The sequence below is a fragment of the Hippoglossus stenolepis genome, chromosome 16 (genome assembly GCF_022539355.2).
Source record: "Hippoglossus stenolepis isolate QCI-W04-F060 chromosome 16, HSTE1.2, whole genome shotgun sequence".
In the NCBI taxonomy this organism is placed as follows: Eukaryota; Metazoa; Chordata; class Actinopteri; order Pleuronectiformes; family Pleuronectidae; genus Hippoglossus; species Hippoglossus stenolepis.
The window spans coordinates 14,379,661-14,400,622 of NC_061498.1; the positions used below are offsets into that span (position 1 = coordinate 14,379,661).

At 43.2% G+C, this 20,962-nt stretch overlaps 1 protein-coding gene across 2 annotated transcripts in view; it reads left to right on the plus strand.

Moving 5' to 3' along the window:
- znf385c (zinc finger protein 385C) overlaps window positions 1-20,962 on the plus strand; it is a 133,119-nt gene that overhangs the window by 21,529 nt on the left and 90,628 nt on the right. For both annotated transcript variants that reach the window (XM_035181889.2, XM_035181890.2), the window contains exon 2: window positions 19,588-19,917. In XM_035181889.2, coding sequence (XP_035037780.2) covers window positions 19,590-19,917 — 328 coding nt within the window. In that variant the 5' untranslated portion in view covers window positions 19,588-19,589. The remainder of the gene's footprint in view (window positions 1-19,587; window positions 19,918-20,962) is intronic.

Genomic DNA, 20,962 nt, shown 5'->3' on the forward strand with positions numbered 1-20,962 from the left:
AAAAGAAAGCTGAGCCCACAGAAACAGATTGGGAAGGCCGTGCCCGGGGAGGCTGTGACCAATTTCCAAGAAAGTCTGTCCCATCTTGTATGAAAGATAATCACTGGCTTGAGCACACATATATATATAGAGAGAGAGAGAGAGACAGACCATTCATGTTATAAAACCAACATACGGCTTCCTAAAATACAACCAAGCTCATCCAGGAATGCCGGCGTGGCTCACGGAGTCTGACGTCGTGCTTCGATTGGATCTGATTCGTTCTCAGACTGTAATAACTTTTGAAAATGATTGCAGTGATGCACTCCTTATTTAATCTCTTGTGTGTGTGTGTGTGTGTGTGTGTGTGTGTGTGTGTGTGTGTGTGTGTGTGTGTGTGTGTGTGTGTGTGAGAGAGAGGTTGTGTAAACTAAAAGCCAGAATAATCCACCAGAAAATGCTTGGCTGCAGGGGTTTGGGGTTGGACAGTGTGGAGGAGTTGAGCATCCACGAGGCGCAGATGATGTAGGTGGAATATCTAAGGTGTCTTAAATACTGTTAATGCTCAGTATTTGATCTTTTATAAGTATATGATTAGTCCGCTGCTGTGTCAGATGACATTGTTTATAAAAAAACTCATCTTCTATTATCAGATGTGAAACATTTATTATTATAGCCCAAAGGATGACATAGGCTATCCCACGGATTTACACCTGTGTGTGTCACTGTTTCTGATTAGCATCCCTCCACCCTGACGGCCTAGTCGGTGCAGCGGGGGCCCGCCCCATTGACCGGCATGTTAATCATGTGGGATTAGACCTCAAGTGAGTACAAATGTGATGGAAAATGGTTTGAATTACACGCTAAGCCCCCGCTGGCCTGTAATCCACTGCCCTTCACTCTGAAAAGTCATCGACAGGGTGGGGCGTGTGTGTGAGCCCCACGCTCTTCACTCCACGAATCCTAATCACTTTCACTCCTTCGTTTAATGCCCTCGTACCGACTTCACCTGCTTATTCTGGCTCCTCCTGAACAAACCATTAGTTAACAACAGACGGAGCATAACTGATGTAAGCAGGGATGGAGGTAGTGAGAAAAGAAGGAGCAGGGATGGTCTGACGGCCTCGAGGTGTTGCTGAGTTTTTGAGCGACGTCTAATCAACGGGTCTGTCCCCCCCTGAGCCGCAGACGGCCTAGATGAAGATAGCCTCGCCGCCACAGTAATAGATCAGTATCTCAAGGACAATTTACGCCCCCACACCCACCACACAGAGAACGGACCACTGGCTTTGGGACAGTTGTTTGTACCTTTTTTCCTGCCACTCAGTTCTTATACTAACTCTTGACCTTCTCAATCAAAGTGTGGTTTGAATCAAACCTCTCTCTGACCCTTCCCCCCTTGTTGCTTATTGTCTCTCCACCAGGTGGTTGAGGTTATGCTATCAATTAAGTAACAGATGGTAAATAGTCTGCGCTGAGAGGAGTAAAATCCCTCCAGTGGACGCTGGGAAAGATGAAATGTATTAAATCCTGATGCATTCCCATGAAACTTGGTGTATATAAATATAATATTTAGGGATATTGATATTTAAGAATGTCTGCAATCTTGTGCAGATCTGAATTAAAAACTGGATCAATTGAATTTCAATATGGTTTCATAAGGTGACTGTTGGGACTCGGCGGAGGTATTCACCCTCTAGGTCTATTTGGCTACTTCGAACCACTGCTCTTACTGCTGCTCGGCCACCAACACAGCCGGCTAATGTGTCACTGTCATGCAATGAATCATGTGATAGGTTGATCTGAAGAGAATCCACCCACTGGATCCTTTATTATCCAAATCCAAATAGCCAAATTATCCAAGAAGAGTTGAATCACAGGCAGCTGTACTTGGTTGCAGATACATGAAATTCTAAATATAATAAAAAATTTAAAAATAAATTTAAAAAAACAATTTTTTTTTTAAATTTGTTCAGATTTTAACATACGAGCCTCAGATCTGTTGTGCATTTAAATCGAGATGAAAATAATTAATGTAAAAGCAAACCTGGAAAAATGTGTGTGTCTTTACAGAAGCCTCCTGGTACACTGTGATGGAGGGGACTGTTAATGTTGCCTTTGGATTTTTTAATTAAGTGTTTCTTTAAGCACCATGGTAAAGTCGGCTATCTCAAAACCTCGGGTCTCCAAAACCCTCTGAATTAAAAAACATGATATTTTGTAATTTGCCTGAACTGACCCTTTAATAAGACTTTCTGTAACGATCCAGATATGAAGCAGGGGGTTGCCGGAGTAGAGCAGCTGTAGTTGACTTCCCCTGAATAAATAATGGTCCAAAAGATGTACTTTCTCAAGCCAAGATACAGATCTTACAGCAGAGAGGGTGTGTGAGATAGTGTGTGTGTGGTGCGAATGTTTGTGTTCACCCTGGAGATGCATCAAGGCAGATATGTGCACAAAGAGACCTGAACACACACACATACATACACATACAAATACACACACACTGATGTACTGATGCTTCATGAATAGATAGTAGTCTGATTTGAAATAAGTGTTGTCCGTACGACAAGCAGAGTGACTGTCCTTCCATGGAGGAGAGGCGTAATTCTCTTTCACGCATCATTACTTCTCCTCATGTCTGTGTGTGTCTATTTGTGTGTGTGTGTGTGTGTGTGTTCAGCGTCTGTCGCAGCCAGTCAGGGCTGTTCATCAGTCTCGGACCACCCGAGCTCCACATCAGTGTACGATGGCATCTCATTTCTGTCTCCTGCCTGTGCTGGGACCAGTCCTCGTTTCTCCATTTTTCTCGTTTTCTCATCTTCAGTCTCTCTCTTTCCTCTCACCGCCTCTGTCTCTCAGTGACAGACGGACACAATCAGAGTCGCTCCTTGTTTTTAGTGTCGGAAAAGTGATTCAATTTCTCTCCTCTCATTCTGCAACCTCAGCTGCTGTTGTCATTCGTGGTGCAAAACAGGCTGTAATGGCGACGGACCGCCATTCTCCTACCTCACGTGATAATTGAATTCATGAGTTCATGAGGACAGGGCTGATCCGGGCATAACTAGTTGATGAAGTAGTTAGTGTCATCATCATTGTCATCATCTTAGTTATTACTATGACAGCCACAGAAATCATAATTATTAATATTGTGTGTCAGTAGTCACACACCATAACTTTATCCTGCACTCTATGATCTACATGCTTCTATTGTTCACGATGGATGACTATGAATTCTGTTATTGTTATGCCTCCAGCCAGTAGACGGCGATATTATGTTGTCAGGTTGTCAGTTCATCTGGAGCATTCTTGTGAATTTCTTCATATTTGGTACAAACGCTCAGTTGGCTCTGCTGAGGAAGAGCCTGGACAGACTCGTTTAGAGGGCCAGCTCAGTCCTGGGATACCTTCTTGACCCAGTGGAGGTGATGGGACACAAGGAGAATGAGAGCCAAGCTGTCATCTCTTTTGGAGAACCAGTCCCTACCCCTGCAGGACACCATCACCGCACTGGGCAGCTCCTTCGTTGACAGACTGATTCACCCGAAGTGTCTGAAGGAGAGTAGTCGCAGGTCGTTCCCTTCCTGCTGCTGTTACTATCTGATTGGCTCCTTTTCATCTGATTTAACTTTGCAATAATAATTTTCTATATCATACGTGCAATACTGTTAATGTTTTGTTTACATTCTACATATATTAATTTTGTTATAGTTCCTTATTTATTGAGTGTGTATTTCACTATTTCCTTTTGCTGCTGTAACACGGAGAAAATGTAGATTGTATCTGCACTGGTTGGTGGAGGCGCACAACTGCAGGGTGGTAATTATTGATACTAATAAATAGAGTGATGACTGCTGGTCTCCACTCCGTGTAAACATTTCTAATTAGAAATAAATGAAATTGGTACTTTGATTAGTGCTATTTAACTTGCCTCTGTCAGCTTGTGAGAAGAAGCCACTGGCAGAAATGAGTCCTCAGTGGCTTGTTTCAACAAATTTCTATGTTGTCCCTGTACCTACGCTGCTGCCCCAGATATGGAAATGGACCATGGCTAAAAATGATCTGCCCCTTGGCGCTGAATGGCTGTTAGGCTGTTAGCATGAGCATCTTTTGCTGATGAAGTCAATGGAGAAGCTCACTGAAAAAAGGACATTAGCCTTCAGGTGGAGAAACGGTTGGATTCTATTTTATTTGTAAAGAGGAGGATGATGTCATATTCTTGCTGAATTTCCTGGACAAACATCTGGAGGGCCAAAAGACTCATTTTAATGACTTTTCATCGGCTTTCAAAACTACCCACACATGCTGGCTGATAAAATGCTGTCATATTTCCCTTGAGACATAAATGTAGTGGGATGGATGATGTAGACTTTATGACTAAGTAACCCCACAGATAGATCCGGGATGCTGTTAAACCAGCTCTACTATTTTTGTTAGTTCTCCTCAGGGCATGTGTTGAAATTCTCAAGCTTTGCTCTTTTCCTTTATGAATATACCAACAGCAGCTCTAGCAAACACACAGAGACACACAGGAGCAGTCTAACTCTGCTGGTATTCCAGCCATGCCAGGTGGCCTGGAGATTTTAAACTCCAGGGCATAATTCAAATACTAACAATTGGCTTAATTTTCAAGCAAACCCCCCAAATAATAGATCAAGACGAGCTGCACGGCAGGGAAGCATATTTTACTGATCAGAGTTTAGCTGCTGGCTGCTGCAGATTCTTTAAGTCGTACTCATTGGTGGTCCAGGCAACAGTGGTAAGTCAAGGCCAACGTTCAGAATGACAGTACAGGCATATATCAAACAGAACCTAAGTATAGCACCGGCGTGACACCCGATGACGTTCTCACTTGTCGCCACTATGTCCACTGATCCATCACAGTATTCTAAGAGTGTATCCTGTGGAATATCCAGTGTAGAACAACAACAACAGCAGCAGCAGCTCATCAGTGTGTCACACTAGTGGGTCGGTGGGTCCGATAGATCTGGTCAAAGGTTTCCCAATTACAGATGGTTGTTACTATCTCGCTGTTCTGATTGAGATGTAATTAGTAGTATAAAGGGATTTCTCAATCCCTGTAACTATTTTTGTGAATGTGTTTGGTCACATTACTCTATTGGCAGCTTATTATGTTTCGTTTTTCTTTTTTTTAACTTATTCCCTTTTTTTCTATAGGGCTGAACAATAAAGCAATAGCATTAATTAATGCAATTTAATTATCATCAATCGCAATATAACCAATGTTCAATTGAAATCACACATAATTGATGAACCTCAGATTTATAAAATGTTTTGCTGTTTATGCAAGTGTTGACTCAGGAGCAGAAATCTGTCTTTACGCTGAAAATAAATAATAATGTGACATTTTAATGATAATTATCAATATCAACTCATCTGAAATTTTTTATCTTGATAGAATTTTACATTTTACTGGAAACATTTTGAGTTTTTATCTGAGTTAAAGAACATCTTTGATTATTGTAAATTGTACTAATCAGTCTCTTAGATCAGCAAACTTAAAGGGAATTTCCAGCATTTCTATCTATTCATCTGTCCATCCACTTTCATCCTTTGAGGGTCGCGGGGGCTAACTGGAGCCCATCATGATAAGTCATATGTTTTTTATTTCTGCAGATGAATAGATTCTTATTTAAACAGTTAAAATTGTGACAGCAACACCCATGTTTGAAATCTTGGCAAGTTCCCTGAGGAACTTTTGTGCACGTTGGGATGAAAAATATGAATGAATATCAGTTTAGACTAATCTACTCTGGGATAGATATTTGTCAGATAATTAAAAATGAAAAACAATAAATCTAAGTAAAGGTAAACTGTAATCATACAGGGCTGCTTAATTTTCCTCTCGTGCCACAGGAGTATGCTCAGCATCAGACCACCTGCCACTTAATTTTTTTTATTAGATCTGTACTCTCATAACTTTTTATTTAAACGTCTCTCTAAACCATTTTGTGTGAACCTGAACACTCGTGCCCTCATGACAAACTTCCTCATCAACACCTCTCTGAGCTACTGGAAGTTGATCCCCTGCTTCTAAATAGCTGTTAGTATGTTAATGCCTCTGCAGCAGGTTAGCCTGAGATCGATGAGCACCAGTTGGCTCCGTCACTACCACTAAGACAGTGATAGAGGGGGCCCTCGATCCGAGCTGTTGTCCCAAAATACATTAGGAAGCCGATTCATAACCAGCAAGGAATTGTCTGTACGGTCGTAAAGGGTGCATGCAAATTCTGTTTGCCGCCAAGTGCTGAATAATTGATATGGAGATGGAAACTCTTTTCCTACAGCAGTTATGGCTGTTTTGGAGGCAACGGTGCAGTGTTTTGTTATTAATAGCTCCGTAATTGTGAGTGGCAACCCGACTGATTCACTTCACTTCCTGTGAGAGAAATCGACGACGCACGCACATTATGACATTTGTGTATGTGTATGTCATACACAATCATGGGATATCTCGCACGTGCTAATTTCTTGCCCACACACACACACACACACACTTTCTCAGTGTTCAAAGTGTCAGATACGTATTTAGCCTAGTTTGACAGTGTTAATAGGTTCGTCTGGGTCTTTTACGAGCTACTAGAAAAAGGGTGAAGATGTGCCAGCGATTGCCAAGCAAGGTGTAGTGGTTGCGAGTAGGTGTTTTTTTTTTTTTACAGCTGGTACTTTTAGCGCGATACATCATTTCATTGCACGCATACACACACACACATGCTGCAAAGTTTTTCCTCATGAGCGTACCCTGACCTCAGTCTTAGCAGGTCCCTTGACCTTCTCACATCAGACAGCAAATTGGCAACACGCTCAAACAAGGCTCAGGGAGGTTACCGTGCGCCGTGCCAAGTGAAGGGTAGGACGTGATGTTTAGCGGTCGAGAGACAGTTCTGGTCCCAGTGCAGAGGGGAATGTTCAGGGGTAACTTAATTGGTCGACGGAGTTCAAAGGTCATTCTTTTATGGCAAACTGGCAGACACGATTTCTATAGACATCACCATGAGGACTAGAAGGAGTGTGTGTGTGTGTGTGTGTGCGTGCACGCGTTGCTCACTCTGCCAGTCACGGCACAACCACAGTCCACCCCAGACTGTTTCTAAACACTAAAAGCTTGCATGTGACCCTAGACATCACACAGATGTTATTGCAAGCTGATTTATGACTGTGAATGTGTGTCTATTCATTTGCCTCCTCCCTTTAGCTCGTCAGCTCTGTCTGAGCTTCGTCTGCTTCTCAGAGGTTTTTTGGAAAAACTCCAAGTATCGAATGCATCTGTTTCCTTCCTGTCGGAGGGTTAAATCGGATCCTCATCGGACACTTGGGATGGATTGTGCAGATTAACAAGAGTTGCCTTATGCCATTCACCCTCCACCTTTGCTCCCACTCCTCTTCATCTCTGCCTTCACTTGTGGAGCCGCGGCGGCGGAGTGCAGCCCAGCTCTGATTGCTGCGACTTTGTCAATCACAGCGAGGGGGCCACATTAGAGGCACGGGCTCGGTCTCCGCCATGCATCTGCAGCCGAAACAGAATAGAAATAGAAACACAAATTGCAATTTTTTGAAGGTCTCAGTCACTTAAAGGTACAACTCAAAAAGGGGTTTAGTTTGTCCAGTCTGGGCTACTGTAAAAAACATGGCAGCCTCCGTAGAGAGGACCCGCTCCCAATGTAAATATATAGTATTTCAATATAAATGGCTCATTCTAGGTTAAAAAATACATCAATTTGTACAATTTAGATGAAACACACTAGTGAAAACATCACTAGGACTATTTTACATTCAATTGTCTGCCAACAGACCTTTAAAGCCTCACATATTAATGGATTTAAAAACCAGTCAGGTGTGTTGAATAATGACTGTGTTTTCTGTAAAATATAAATCAACTCCTATAATGCATCTTGAGTTTTTATTTATGCATGCTAATTTTTTGGCTGAAAACAATCCCCTTAAGCCAGCGCCTCGTTTGTCACACTTGAACTCCAATATCTCCCCTTTACTAACAACTCGTTGATAAAAATGAGGCAAACTAGGTTTGATTATCAGATGAGATGAAATCAGAGACACAGATAATAAGTGCAGCGAACATCAGGCCTTCAGTGAGTGACACACAGCTGTGACTGCGTAACGGCAGGGACTTGCATATGGCCGTTTGTGTGAGGTGCATGTTGAGATACAACACTGTGTGCAACTGAAATGAACTCAGCAGGGACTGTATGCGTCACCGCATTATATTCTCTGTGTCAGTCTTTATATAGCAATCTTCCCCTTTCACCTGATGTTCTCTCTTCCTATGATGCTCTGCAAAAAGGCAGTTCAAGTCTTATTTTAAAGCACCATTAATTTTACATTATGTGAAAGTTGCATAAAGGGAAAACTGGCAGCATGACAGTTACAACACTATACCTTTTCTTAATCTGGTCAAAGGCACAGTCTTGATTAAATATTATTGAATTCTAGATGATTTTGAGCCGATCGTCAACAAGGTGAGTGAGGAAATCTGAAACAATTCAGTTTTTATCATCCCAAGAGATAAATACACTCATGTCAGAGGAATAGACACCACTCCAGCTACAGTATGTGATGCAGTGGAGTCTCCTACCAGCTCTGACAGAGTGTGAAATGAAAGTGTTGAGAGTCGTGTGAATTATAGCCTAACGGGGGGTACATAGCAATATTGGGTACTAAACATTTTTTAAATACCTATAAATTGGCCCATATTTTAATTGGCAATGATTCCTAAGATATTATTATCAAACCTTTTTGTTGAATACATGTAAATAAGGCTTGTTGTTTTACAGTTTAACCCAAAACTTTATTATAAAAACTATTTAAAAAAAAAAAAAAAACTACAACCAACTATATTGAAAATTTAAAATGCATATCTTTTCTCATTGCCTATTCTCTACATTAAAAGCAAACATACATGCTGGTACCAGTGTGTCTGTGAAAGGCTGATATTTAACGGCCATTTGATAAATCTGTCGGACTCTCGTGCGAATCTCTGCCTCACCTACTTGTTAGTAAACGTTCTCATCAAGCAGGTTTCCAGGTCCTTCTCTGCTGCCATGCTTTAAGATTTCATTTCCTAAATTGTGAGGAGTTTAACGCAGAACTTGATAACTTATTCTTTTTACTATCTTTAAGGGTAATTTAAGATTGTCTTTTACACTGATATTCTGCTGATCCTGAGATCTTTATACCAATATGAAGACATCTGACTAAAACCTTCACCAACCAATATTTCTCTACTAAAAATGTGAAAGCGGTTGCTTATAATAAACCTGTGGATTATCATCACCCAATTTCCATCAGCTCTCTGAGGTCATTTTTCCTTTCCTTTATCTCATTCTATTGGTTTTCTGGCCTGCAGCTCTGCTCTCTTCAGCCCTGTATCGAGGCAGCGGCAGCAGCAGCAGCTCTTTCCAGTGAAAAAGCTCTGACAAAACCACCTATGCACAACCAGCCTGCGCCATATGGCAGACGGACACAGTTAGCGACTGGCTTGTGAACATGGCAGAACACTTAGCGGCTAAAACACCAGATTATTTCATCAGGAGTTGGTGAAGCTGGAAAAAGCTGAAAGGAGTTTACAGGTGGCCAGAAACATGACTCAATATGAACTCTGGTTTATTTATCCATCTAAACCTTTTATTAAAATGCGATGTGTTCCATAACTTGTTACAAGCTGCCATAAAAATCATGGGATGAGGCTCAAGCATCTTTTGCTTTTCTCGTTGGATACTATCAGTCCAACAGATGATTCTGCTTGCATGTATAGAGGGATATCTTTTGCAGTGTAGTTACAACTGTCACCCACTGTACTCATCTTCCCTTCTAAATATATATATATATAATTTCTCTCCTCGTCTTTGTGTGTCCTTCTGAGAATCGCGGCAACAGAAATAACTTGTGCCCTCGCTCCTCGACAAGTAATCCTCTCTCTTGTCGGAGCTGGCACTGGGAGTTCATCGGGGACTGATGGATGCCGGGGGCAACTTTTTGGCAAGGACAGCTTTGCATGCCAGCGTCAACACCGTAGCTGATCCCGGGATAATAGAGTTGGACACTCACTGTTTGATACCACAACACACACACACACACACATACGCACACAGATGAACATGTGCAGCTGAATCACACTCTCTTTGCCAAATGCTGAAACAGCAGTTTTGCGGGCAGCAGAAGCAGCTTTTGGGAGAGCTCTGCTTTTGGGGTTTCCTGTGAGACCACTTCCAGCAGCTGTGATGTTGTGTGTGAATGCGCGTACAGCTTGTTTAGTTTTTACTCCGTCTCATTTATCTTCTCTGTTTTAAGATGCTCCGTTTTTTTCTACCCCTTTTTCTGCAAATTCAACATTTGATGCCAGATGCTTTAAGTTGCAGTCACTTGTTCGCTTGTTGCATAAATACGCCCCGCACTAAATTGCACGATGTTTACAATGGAGCAGGCAATTTGTGAGCGTGTCTATGTGAATTTCCTCCCTGTCATTAACGACAGGTAGTGATGAGGCTAATGCAATCAAATCCTTAGCAGTATAATCACAACTCTCCGCAGCGGCTGAGCCCAGCTAGGCACATACTGTACTGTAGATGAAAAGAAGCAGCTCATTAGGAGTTCTTGTAAACGCTGGCATCATCAGGATGATCCAGTGAGAGGGGGATGCGCAGGATACGTGAGACAGGTTGAATCTGGCAGCTCTAAAGTCAGTTGTTTTCATTTTCATTTGGCAAAATATATTGTTGGTATCCGCCTGTTGTTGTTTCACGTCTTACGCTCCCTCTCTGGAAATGTGTTTGTTTGCAGCATGTTATTGGGAGAGGAGGAGAAAGAGGAGCGAGGTGGACCCTGTATGTTTGTGCTGATCTCTGACCTGTTAAAGTAAATATTTGCAGGTTCATAGTAGTTTTTTTTTAACTCCCATAATACAAATCACAGCATGCATGGAAGTGAAATGTCATTCTCCACAGATCAGGGTGCAGGTCACATTTAAAAACAAAATTAGACACTTACAGATGCATTATCCATGTAACATTATTATACATTTTTTATTAATTTATTTGTATTTATCCTTTATTTAACCAGGAAGGTCACAAATACCCGGATCCTGGTCAAGATAGTATTGGACAACCATTATCAGTAAGTCACTTTTAAAATAAGGAATGGTTGCATATTTATTTATAATACAGTGTCTCCATCATTTGCAGAGCAAACATAATTAATACAAATCACTGACTGGAACCTTTTTCTCATGAACAAATTACACCCATGCCTCATTTTTCTGTAAAAGAGCATAAATTCGCTTTTTTCAAACAATCTATTTTATTTGATGAAAGTAAAGTACATGTCAACATCAAAAAGTCTTAAGTTACATAATTCGAATAATACTTTGAAGATCATTGTTAAAATGAAACATCCGAAGCCTTTAAGGTATGATGCTGTCAGCAGAGTTTGTACTATAAAAGCATAGTGGCAGTTTTTCAAACGTGCTGTGACAGATTTAAAGCAAAGCAATGACTTGTGTGCTGATGTAATGCGAGAAAAGACGGACATGATTGTATTAATGTCACACCAGCAGGAGCCCTGAACTTTCTCCCCTCCGCTTCCCTCCCTCTCTCTCTCTCTCTCTCTCTCTCTCCCTCGCTCTCTCTCGCTCTCGCTCTCGCTCTCTCTGCCAGCTGTAGGAATCTGTTTTGGTCAATCTTGTCTAAATAGTGTGCGGTCAAAGCAGCAGACATTCCTCAATTATACATTGGGCTGTGTTAGAGAGCGTGTCTGCTGCAGACATCTTCTCCGCCCCTCGAAAAAAGAAACGGGCCTGGAGCTATTCCAATCCGCAGATGCAAGCTGATTCACTGTGGTCTACTTTTTATTCATGGACTTACAATCATCTACCCACATTAAAAAAAATATAAGCAGAACAACATGTTTACACGGAGGGAGCAGGTATCTGCCATGGAGGGAAGGATGTTCCTTAGGAAATAGTTCTCAGCGTGAATAACCTGCACCTGCACCCAACATCCATCCCTCCTCCTCCTCCTCCTCCTCTCTTCAGTCTGTTTCCTCACATCTCCATTAGTCATCCAATTCTGGCTGGAGCTCCCCCTCTGCTGCCCGTTTGGGGAGAGCATGCAATACCTGTTTGTCGCACAAGCTGTGTGGGAAAATGACAAAGTTCCGTCACTGCTGTGTGGGCTCGGGAGAGAACTATTGGAGCGTATAAGACAGTAATTGCATTGGTGTTTAGAGAAGGAGATGAGTTGATAGAGGCACATCGTTCTTACTTAGCCTGTTTCATCCTTTTTAAATATACACTGGATTAAAGTCTCTTATCTGAGAGCGAAAATCCATCGACTCTCTGCAAAAATCTCTGTCCAGTCAGCGCCGAATTAATCCTGCTCCCCAGACATCTGACGAAGCACACAACACCGTCTGAATCTTATACAACAAATTTGTAATTAAACTATTGAAAAACTTCCCCCGAGATGTTCCCTGGAGGTGGCAAACTGCTTTATTTCGGCCATAATTTACTGTAGAAAGTGAGTGAAGGGGGAAGCCAGTGCTCGGCAGGACTCATAATTCTGAGTGATTCTCTGAGCGATGAATGTTAAGCCAGAGGTGGCGAATGTCCCTGATGCTATTTCTGAATCCGGTCGTCAGGAAACCTCCGCGTACGCCAGCTACCAATGGCTCGACTCTGCCAGAGTTTTCGTGTAACCCCCCCCACACACACACCCTCAGCCAGCACATGCCCCCTGGGATAAAGATGGTCACTCGTTATGAAATTAATTGGATTTTATTTGTGGTTGAGGACAAATTCAACATGTCTCCCAGATATTTCTCGTTACTGTCGAGATGATGCCGCGTTGTTTTGGATGCTGCAGATCGGGTCGGATGTTTTTGCTGATGCAGGCAGAACGTGACAGGAGGCTGACGGCACCGGGCAAAGCAGATAGTAAAATCAACACCTGCTCGGCCTTTGGGCAAATTGCCATCCAAAATGTCTGCCCTGCAGGATGTGAGAATAATGATTGTGGCCACTCATCCTCATGTGTGTGTAGTTGGTTGATTGTGCAATGTGTGTGTGTTGTGACTGTGGCTGAGCCTGGGCTTGTCTGTGTCTACATATATCTAGTGTTGTATGGAACTGCTCCCAGTGTCTGTGGTTACTCTTACTGGGCAGTTCCCCCAGTTGAGTTTGTGGTGAAATGTGAACAAGGCAAATATAGGCCTGTTTTTCCCGTACAAAGCTAACTTTAGCTTTCCTGAGACAGACGGATGTTTGAATAGTTGTGCAAAAGCGGGGCTGGGCTGTTCAGTTTTGTGGTTGAAAAATAAATGGGGCCACACCATATGGAGTCGGCCTATTCACTGCAGTGGTTGTGTGCTTCTTTGCAAATTGTAAATCTTGGTATTTGGCATCACATTCTCATGTTAGGCTTGGTCGGGTACATAACACAAGCACAGGAAGAGGAGTCCAGAGCAATGTGTCATTTAACAACATGCCAGTAGAAAGAGGCAGGGGACAGAAGCAGTGATCTGCAGGCTGCAGAGCAGAAGTCACAGACATACATGCACAGTGTGCTGTGAAATCATAGTTACAATGCAACAAAGAAAAACTTCAATTTATGATTAAAGTCCAACCAATTTATTGGTTGGCTGATGTGAGCCTTTTTCAGATAAACAAGAGATCTACATTTATGTTTACATCCTATTAAATTCAAGTTCTACATATTACATTTTTTTATATGTAGCAAATCTTCCTCATGAATTATTTTCAACATACTTCAAAAATGAAGCCTCAAGTTATTCTCTACATTTTTAACCCCACTAGTGAAAAGTGTCTGAGGTAAGTCAGGATGTCTGCGCTGCAGGTTCTGTCTAGAAAATACCAATATTCCAAATAAAGAGAGAATGAGAGAACAGTTGAATTTTGCACTATTTAGAATGTGTGAATGTATTTGATTCGTTGAACTTTCTGGATACATGTGGCCCTACATGTATGCTTTAAATCTGCCAAAATAGAAATTATAATTTAATAAGAATATACACTGTTTATGTTCATTTAAATGTCTTGAGAAGTTATATAGGATTAGAAATTGGTCTAATGCTGATTTTTGTTGTCCTTAACGATAATATGGAGTTAATCTGACTTGCACACAGGGCTTTAGGAGTAGTTAAGATACGGAGCAGCTTGTAAATGCTCTCCAGTATAACCAGTATATTGTGTCCTTTGTGTGTCTTAATTTGCAACTACTCCAAACTGAAGCAACTTTGAAATCCTTAAAACCTTTCCATAAAAGCCTTTGCACTTAGTGAGAGAACATCATTGTCCCTGTTGTTCTGACATTGAATGTGGAGTTGGTGTGTTGATGCTGAATGTTTGTTTGTTGGATCATCTCTCTATCGCCTTGTATTTAAATCATAAGTCACTCTTTTAACCTTCTATCTCCTTCACTGCTTTGCTCTAAATTGTTCTTTTACCTTTATCTCTTCCTACACTCTCTGTCCGATATGTGAACCAACCTGCGCAGGTTTACACACACACACACACACACACACACACACACACACACACACACACACACACACACACACACACACACACACACACACAGATGCAAGAGCCCCGCACTCCAGCATGCACACTAATGCAATGTCGCCTCAGTGATAGAATCAGTGTGAGGCTGTATATCCCCAAGCGAAATATTTTTTTGTTTTTTTTTAACGACACACTGGCACACAAGGGCAAGCAAACACATGCACGCAAGTAAACAAACACACACACACACACACACACACACACGGAGGGAATAAACCCCCTCCCTGTGCACCAGCAGAGAACTGCTGCAAACAAAGATTAGAGAAAACACTTTTATGTGCCTCTGCTTTTTATTTACTCTCGGCCGTGGTTCCGGGCTCGGTGTGACGGGGTCTGCAAACACTCTGTCCGAGCATGAGACTCCCGAGTCGACCGTACTGGCTGTGGTTGAAGCTTCTTTTCTAATAAGCAGAGTAGTATTTTGTGTATAATCACACTCATTAGGGAACTGTAGCCTGGACTCTCCATAATCAACCCTGATGCACTGGACACAAAGACACGGAGCTTCAAAGACCTCAGGCCCGTTCTGTAGTTGCAGTAATGACAATACAGCAGTAATGTCAGTAATGATACTTTGATGATGCCAATTATACACAGCCCTTAGTGCTCCCTTCACCCATCTCTCGCTTCCTCTCCTCCTCCCTGTCACTTATGAGGCTCTTTCTGTCTCCCACCGAACTTATAAAAGCCCGGAATGGAAAGGGAGATTTTTTATCTATATTGTACATGTAAGATGGGGGCGGCTCTAGGTCATGAGATGGTGTGTGTGGTCCACTAAGCAGAAGGTCGGTTGTTCGATCCCCAGCTCCTCCAGACTAGATACTGAAACCCAAATTGCCCCTGAAGGCTGTGTGTGAATGGTGTGATAGAAAAGCGATGCACTATATGAGTGTGTACATGAATGGGTGAATGCGACTTGTACTGTAAAGCGCTTTGAGAGGTCGATAAGACTAAGTCCTATATATATATATATATATATAAATACACTCCATTGAGTCCATTTACGTTGAATTATTAGGGCCAAATTGAAGAGAATATAAGGAGGTTCACTCCTTCTGGATCCCAAATCTTGAAACAATCTCATTGTTTCTTGAGAAATAATGAAAACCCTTTGAATAGCATGTAGATGTCGACCACAAAAGAGGCAACTTCCTCCAAGTCGGCTTGTGGCTCTTTCTTTAGAATAGACACTTCCTTGCACAATCTTCTCAAAGTCATGCTTCTTATGATAATGTCGTGCTGATGTGCCAACGATGCATTCATCCATTATCTATCCATCATAGCCCAAAATTACGACTTTACTCTTCTAAAATGTGTAATATTAGGACCTTATTCTTGTAATCTCAGCGACCCTAATATGTCATGAACAAAACATCCTCATCCAGCGTCATAGTGCTCACAGTCCTTACTGTCAGAACTGCTTACAAGTCAGGAATCCTAACAACTGGTAATTTAGCATCCAACCATTTTTCTCTGGCTACCTTCTCCCTTTGTCTGTCTCTTCAGAGACAGCGTGTGCTTAATATGTATGTGTGTTCTGCCTCCTGTGTTGTTTGTCAGCTTATTTTGAATTTCATATTTGTTGATAGTCTCTGTTTGCATAACTGAGGTCAGTCAATGTTCTCTGGGCGACAGAGGATATATTTAGTCCAGTCAGAATGCCTCTGTTTACTTGTGCATGTTTGCAGAATCGCGTACTCCTTGTTTACAGAATCAGAGGCAGCTCGTGCTTGAAGCTGCACACATGGCTGCGTGCGTGTGTGTGTGTGAACAGTCCACACATGTGCTGAAGTATCTGTATTATATGTGGTCATGTGATGTGTGTGCACCTGCCAGTGCCCACCCTCCCTCATCAGCATGATTTAGGAGCTGCTAACATGCTTACAGTGTTTGTACTGGTCCAACCGGAATCCAATTTCTGGTCACACCAGGAAGAACGACTCCCTCATGCCAACCGTGGGGCCACACTGGATGGGTGGGGGGTCCTCTTCAAGGTGGGCCGGTGGTTGGAGCTGGTTTGAACTGGGGGAAAGTGCTGTAGTATTTCAGGATCAGTGAGCAGGAGGCACAAGATCATAAATAGAGTTTTTATTGCTGAGCCACAAAGCTCAGTGAGCCGGGGTCTTCCAGCAAGATCTCAGCAGTGATTGATGGTTCCCATGAGGCGAGGGAGGAGGTTGTGCAGTGCAGGCGTGGGTGGGTGGTGGGAGATAGGGGCACATGAGACAGCAGAAACAGTGGACATGGCAAGGCTGGCAGAGCCTCCCGCCCTCCCTCCCTCTCCTCCCCCCAGGGGTTACCCCCTGACAATGTCCCGGCCCGAGTCATCCCACAGATCTCTGTGAGCACACACAGCGTGGGCTCTTGTCTCGCACAGCTTCTACCAAGAGCTGAAAGAGTCTTGAAAGTCTCTGCAGGACATTCAGTACAAACACTCCGATACGTGCAGGTGCAAGCTCTGAAAACCTTTGGTCCTGGTGAGCTTTCAAACAGCAGGGGGATTCACAGCCACCATACTTACAAGTAGCTTGTTCATTCACTCCAGGCACCTAAAGGGCAGGACATCCAGGGTATTGGTTTATAGAAACACCCTCAGACAGGATATCAATTTCTTTCTCTGTCCAACAACACTGCTGCAACTTTTATTAGAGCTCTATTAGAGAGCAACTTTAGAGAGAACCCTTTAAAGACCCTGTTTTTTTTTAACAATCAAAGTAACAAAAACATCTTTGGTATTATTTATTAAAAGTTTAAAACACTTCATAGATAGGTTTAGTGGTTTGACTGACTAAATTCTCAAATCTGAAATAAACTCCTCAGTGGCCGAAACTAATGTAGGACCCCTCCATTCATAAAAAGTTGATTAAATAATAGTTTTTTTGTCAAAAATCAGATTAAATGGAATTCACATCCAGACTTAAAAAATTTCCAAATCTGTCTCATTTAATGTAGTTGGAAAACATATTTGCACTCACCACTATCACAAAGTTCCCCTGTGATAAACAAGCTCACAATCAGAATGATGATGATATAGCATCTGCCCAGATCAGTGTCATGTTGCCTACATCCTGTTAGGTCGCCCACTAAGGGAAGCTCTATTTATTTAAATTTCACAAAAAAACTAAAATAACTGTTAGCATCCGGAGCTAAATGTTGTCAGGTCTGTTCCAGGCTGGTCGTCTGAGCCAGGCTGGTTGCTATTTTAATGGTGATGCCTACTCTGCAGAAAGCTTAGCCTTATCACAAAATTGCCAACAAGAGGTCAAGACCCACTTTTGCAGGTCAAACACTGGACGTACTTTTTTATCTCCCAAAAACATGAATAATGTTGGGGTAGTCGTATGTTCTATAAGTAACCGACTCTTCATTACAGAGGGTTGTGAGGGATGCTCTGTATGTTACGTTCTGTAGGTCTTCAATCAGGGGTTTGTTTTTACAACGATTCTAATTTGGGGTGCGTAACTGAGTAGTTTGGCAGGCGTGCGCGGAGGCTGCGTGGTCGAGGACCACAGAGATTTTTTTCATTCGGTGCCAGAGAGCAGCGTTGCTCAAAGCTTTTGAGAAAACATCTGATGGAGCCTCTTGAGTGCTCCCAGATTGGCAACATGAATAGCAGCTTTCATAGAGGCTGCTCGCCCTAATGTGTTTTTTAACTGTGTGTGTGTGTGTGTGTGTGTGTGGGACAGGGAGTATTTTCATGCATGTAGGTATGTATGCATCACAGACTCCACTTCACTTCATTTTGGTCTCTCTCTCCCTATGTGCGTGTGTGTGTGTGCATGTGTGTGTGGCTTCAGTATTTACGTAAATAACCGGGGGCGGAGGCGATGAGCCAGCAGCAGAAATGCACAGCTGGGTGTATTTCAAGGACTTCTTTTCTTTCTCCCAATGCTGATGTCTCAAACCTTCACAGTGCCACTGTGGACCCACCTTTTCATTTATTTACAGAGACAGTAGCTGCATATGAAACAAACAGCTCCTCTTTGTGACGAGGTCCATCCTGCGAAAGGCTTCCTCCTCACACCACATGAGCACTGCTGGAAAAACTGAGGTGTTCCAGCTGCCGCCTCATTTGACAGAAATGTGTTTGCTCCCTGCTGATCCCCCTCATATCCATCACTTAGGTCTTTATAGTTGTTATAATGGAAGAGAGAGGTGTTCTAGCTTGAGCTCTCATACCTAATATTCAATGCAGCTGCTGCTACTCAGTTGTGAACTTTTATGTTTGCTTGCTTATGGCTGCTTCACGTGTTATATACTCCTGGTTGTGCTCCTGTTTGTCCACCTGATCCACGCATCCGGCTCGGGCTCAAATCCTGCACAGAGGCTGCACGGCTACTGCTGCTACCGCTACTGCAGGAGCGAGCATGGAGTGAAGTGAAGACAGAGGGGCTTGACAGAGGGGCCTCGCTGGTCCTCAGAGAGCCGCACTGCAGCCCTCTGTCTCCCCCAAGTGGCGCGTGATCACACCCCAGGACCACCACCACTTGGGCTGAACTCTGTGCGGTGGGAACATGTATGCAGTGGTGCCCAGCCCATCTTCTGATGTCTTCATGTGCACGTGCAGGTGGTGCCACTGCGTTTGGAGGGGCGATGACAAGCCCGACTTGCATCGGACAGGAGTGGGGTCAGATTCCGCACACTCCTCTACAAAGCTTTGGGAATCAGGGGTATTTTTGCCAGTGTCCCCGGTGGCTGTCAAGTTTTAACAGGGCGGCTTTGTATGCTGGGTGAGTCTGGTCAGACCACACTGGGGGAAAACGATACCTCCATCAGTACACATGGCCTCACTCCTGTTTCTCACTGAGTTGCACATGCTAATGCAGGGGTGCCTTGGAAAGGGAGAGAGCATCTGATGTGGTTTGACGCCTTAGATGTAAAATAAACCTGTATTATATATAAATATAGATCTGTCCTCCTGTTCAGTATGTTGTCTCTCTCTCTATAGCTGCCTCATGAATTTTTTTTGTCCTCCTCCACTTCTTCTATCACAGGTATGAAACGTCCGTTCAGCACATCAGCTCTGCCCAACACCGACCTGGACAGGAGGGGGTTTGGTGCAGCACTGGGAGGTCAGATGGACTTGGAGCCTTGCTGTGAAACCCAGGACGAGGGTGCAGTACCGGACGAGCACTCACCGGGGGGCGCCCTGCCTGCTGCACTCTGCAGACCCAAAAGGGAGAGGAAGCAGCGCAGCTACACGCTGTGTGAGGTCTGCAACATCCAACTCAACTCAGCCGCTCAGGCCCAAATTCACTACAATGGCAAATCCCACCAGAAGAGACTCAAGCAGATCAGCAATGGCAAGATGCCAAGCACCACAGGTAGGCCCCCGAGTGCTGTCTGACCGACCGTTTGTTTGTTCATTGTTTTCAAAATTAGATATATACCCAGAACATTGGATAAAGTGCTCTGCGGCTGGATTGGTAACACTGTGTAGCACAATAGGACCGTGCAGATTAACAGAATCCCACACACTGTTCACAGCACACTGTCACCAGCCGCCGTGTGCCAATTCCCCACGACTTGTATTCAATAGAAGTTAAACAAATTGGATTCTATTTGCTGAAATGTGTTCAGTAAGAGCCTTGGGCTGAGGACACACACACACACACACACACACACTGTGGAACAGAACTGAACCAAGTCAGAAAGTGAGACGCTAATTAAGTGCCGGTTGTGTTTGATGGTTGTGCTCCTGGAAGTGAGGCGGCTATAGAGTGAGTTTGGACTTTTTGTCATTCCAGTCACAGCCTCGATTAGGACTCTACTGCAGGGGAATCATTCTCTCAGTTGCGTTTGACTCGCTCACCCTCTCTCTTTCTTCAGCCTTGCCAAAAGGATGCACACCAAACACTTCAAAAACACAAGAAAAGCACCCTGGGATACAACAAGATCCAGCACCCCTCTAAAAGCATGGATATAGAAATTAAAAATACTTAGAAAGACCAGTTCAGGCTGTTAATTGTCATGTGAGTGGATCTTTAGTAGTGGCAGGTCGCCTGAAGGCTGAGGGGTCACAGTCGGTGGCTGCTCAGTTTGCTTTCGATACTGAGAAACAAGGAGACAGTGTCTGAGTACAACAGGTTTTGGAGCTGCAAGGCATCTGTCTGAATTAACCAATCACGTGGCCTATACCTGCCCCACTGTCAACAGCCAGCAGGGACTACAGTTTGTTCTAAAGTCTGCATTTAAATGGGTGTGTCTGTGTTTTTTGGCAGTCCTCCTGCCAACATTTAAAACGGGTATTTTCTCACATCAGCATATTTAATTTCTCAAAGGAAGAGGAATAATCTGGTCAGTATGGTTAGATGTCATGTGCTGGAAATATATTTCTAAGGTGGACTGATGCTCAAAGAACTACAACAA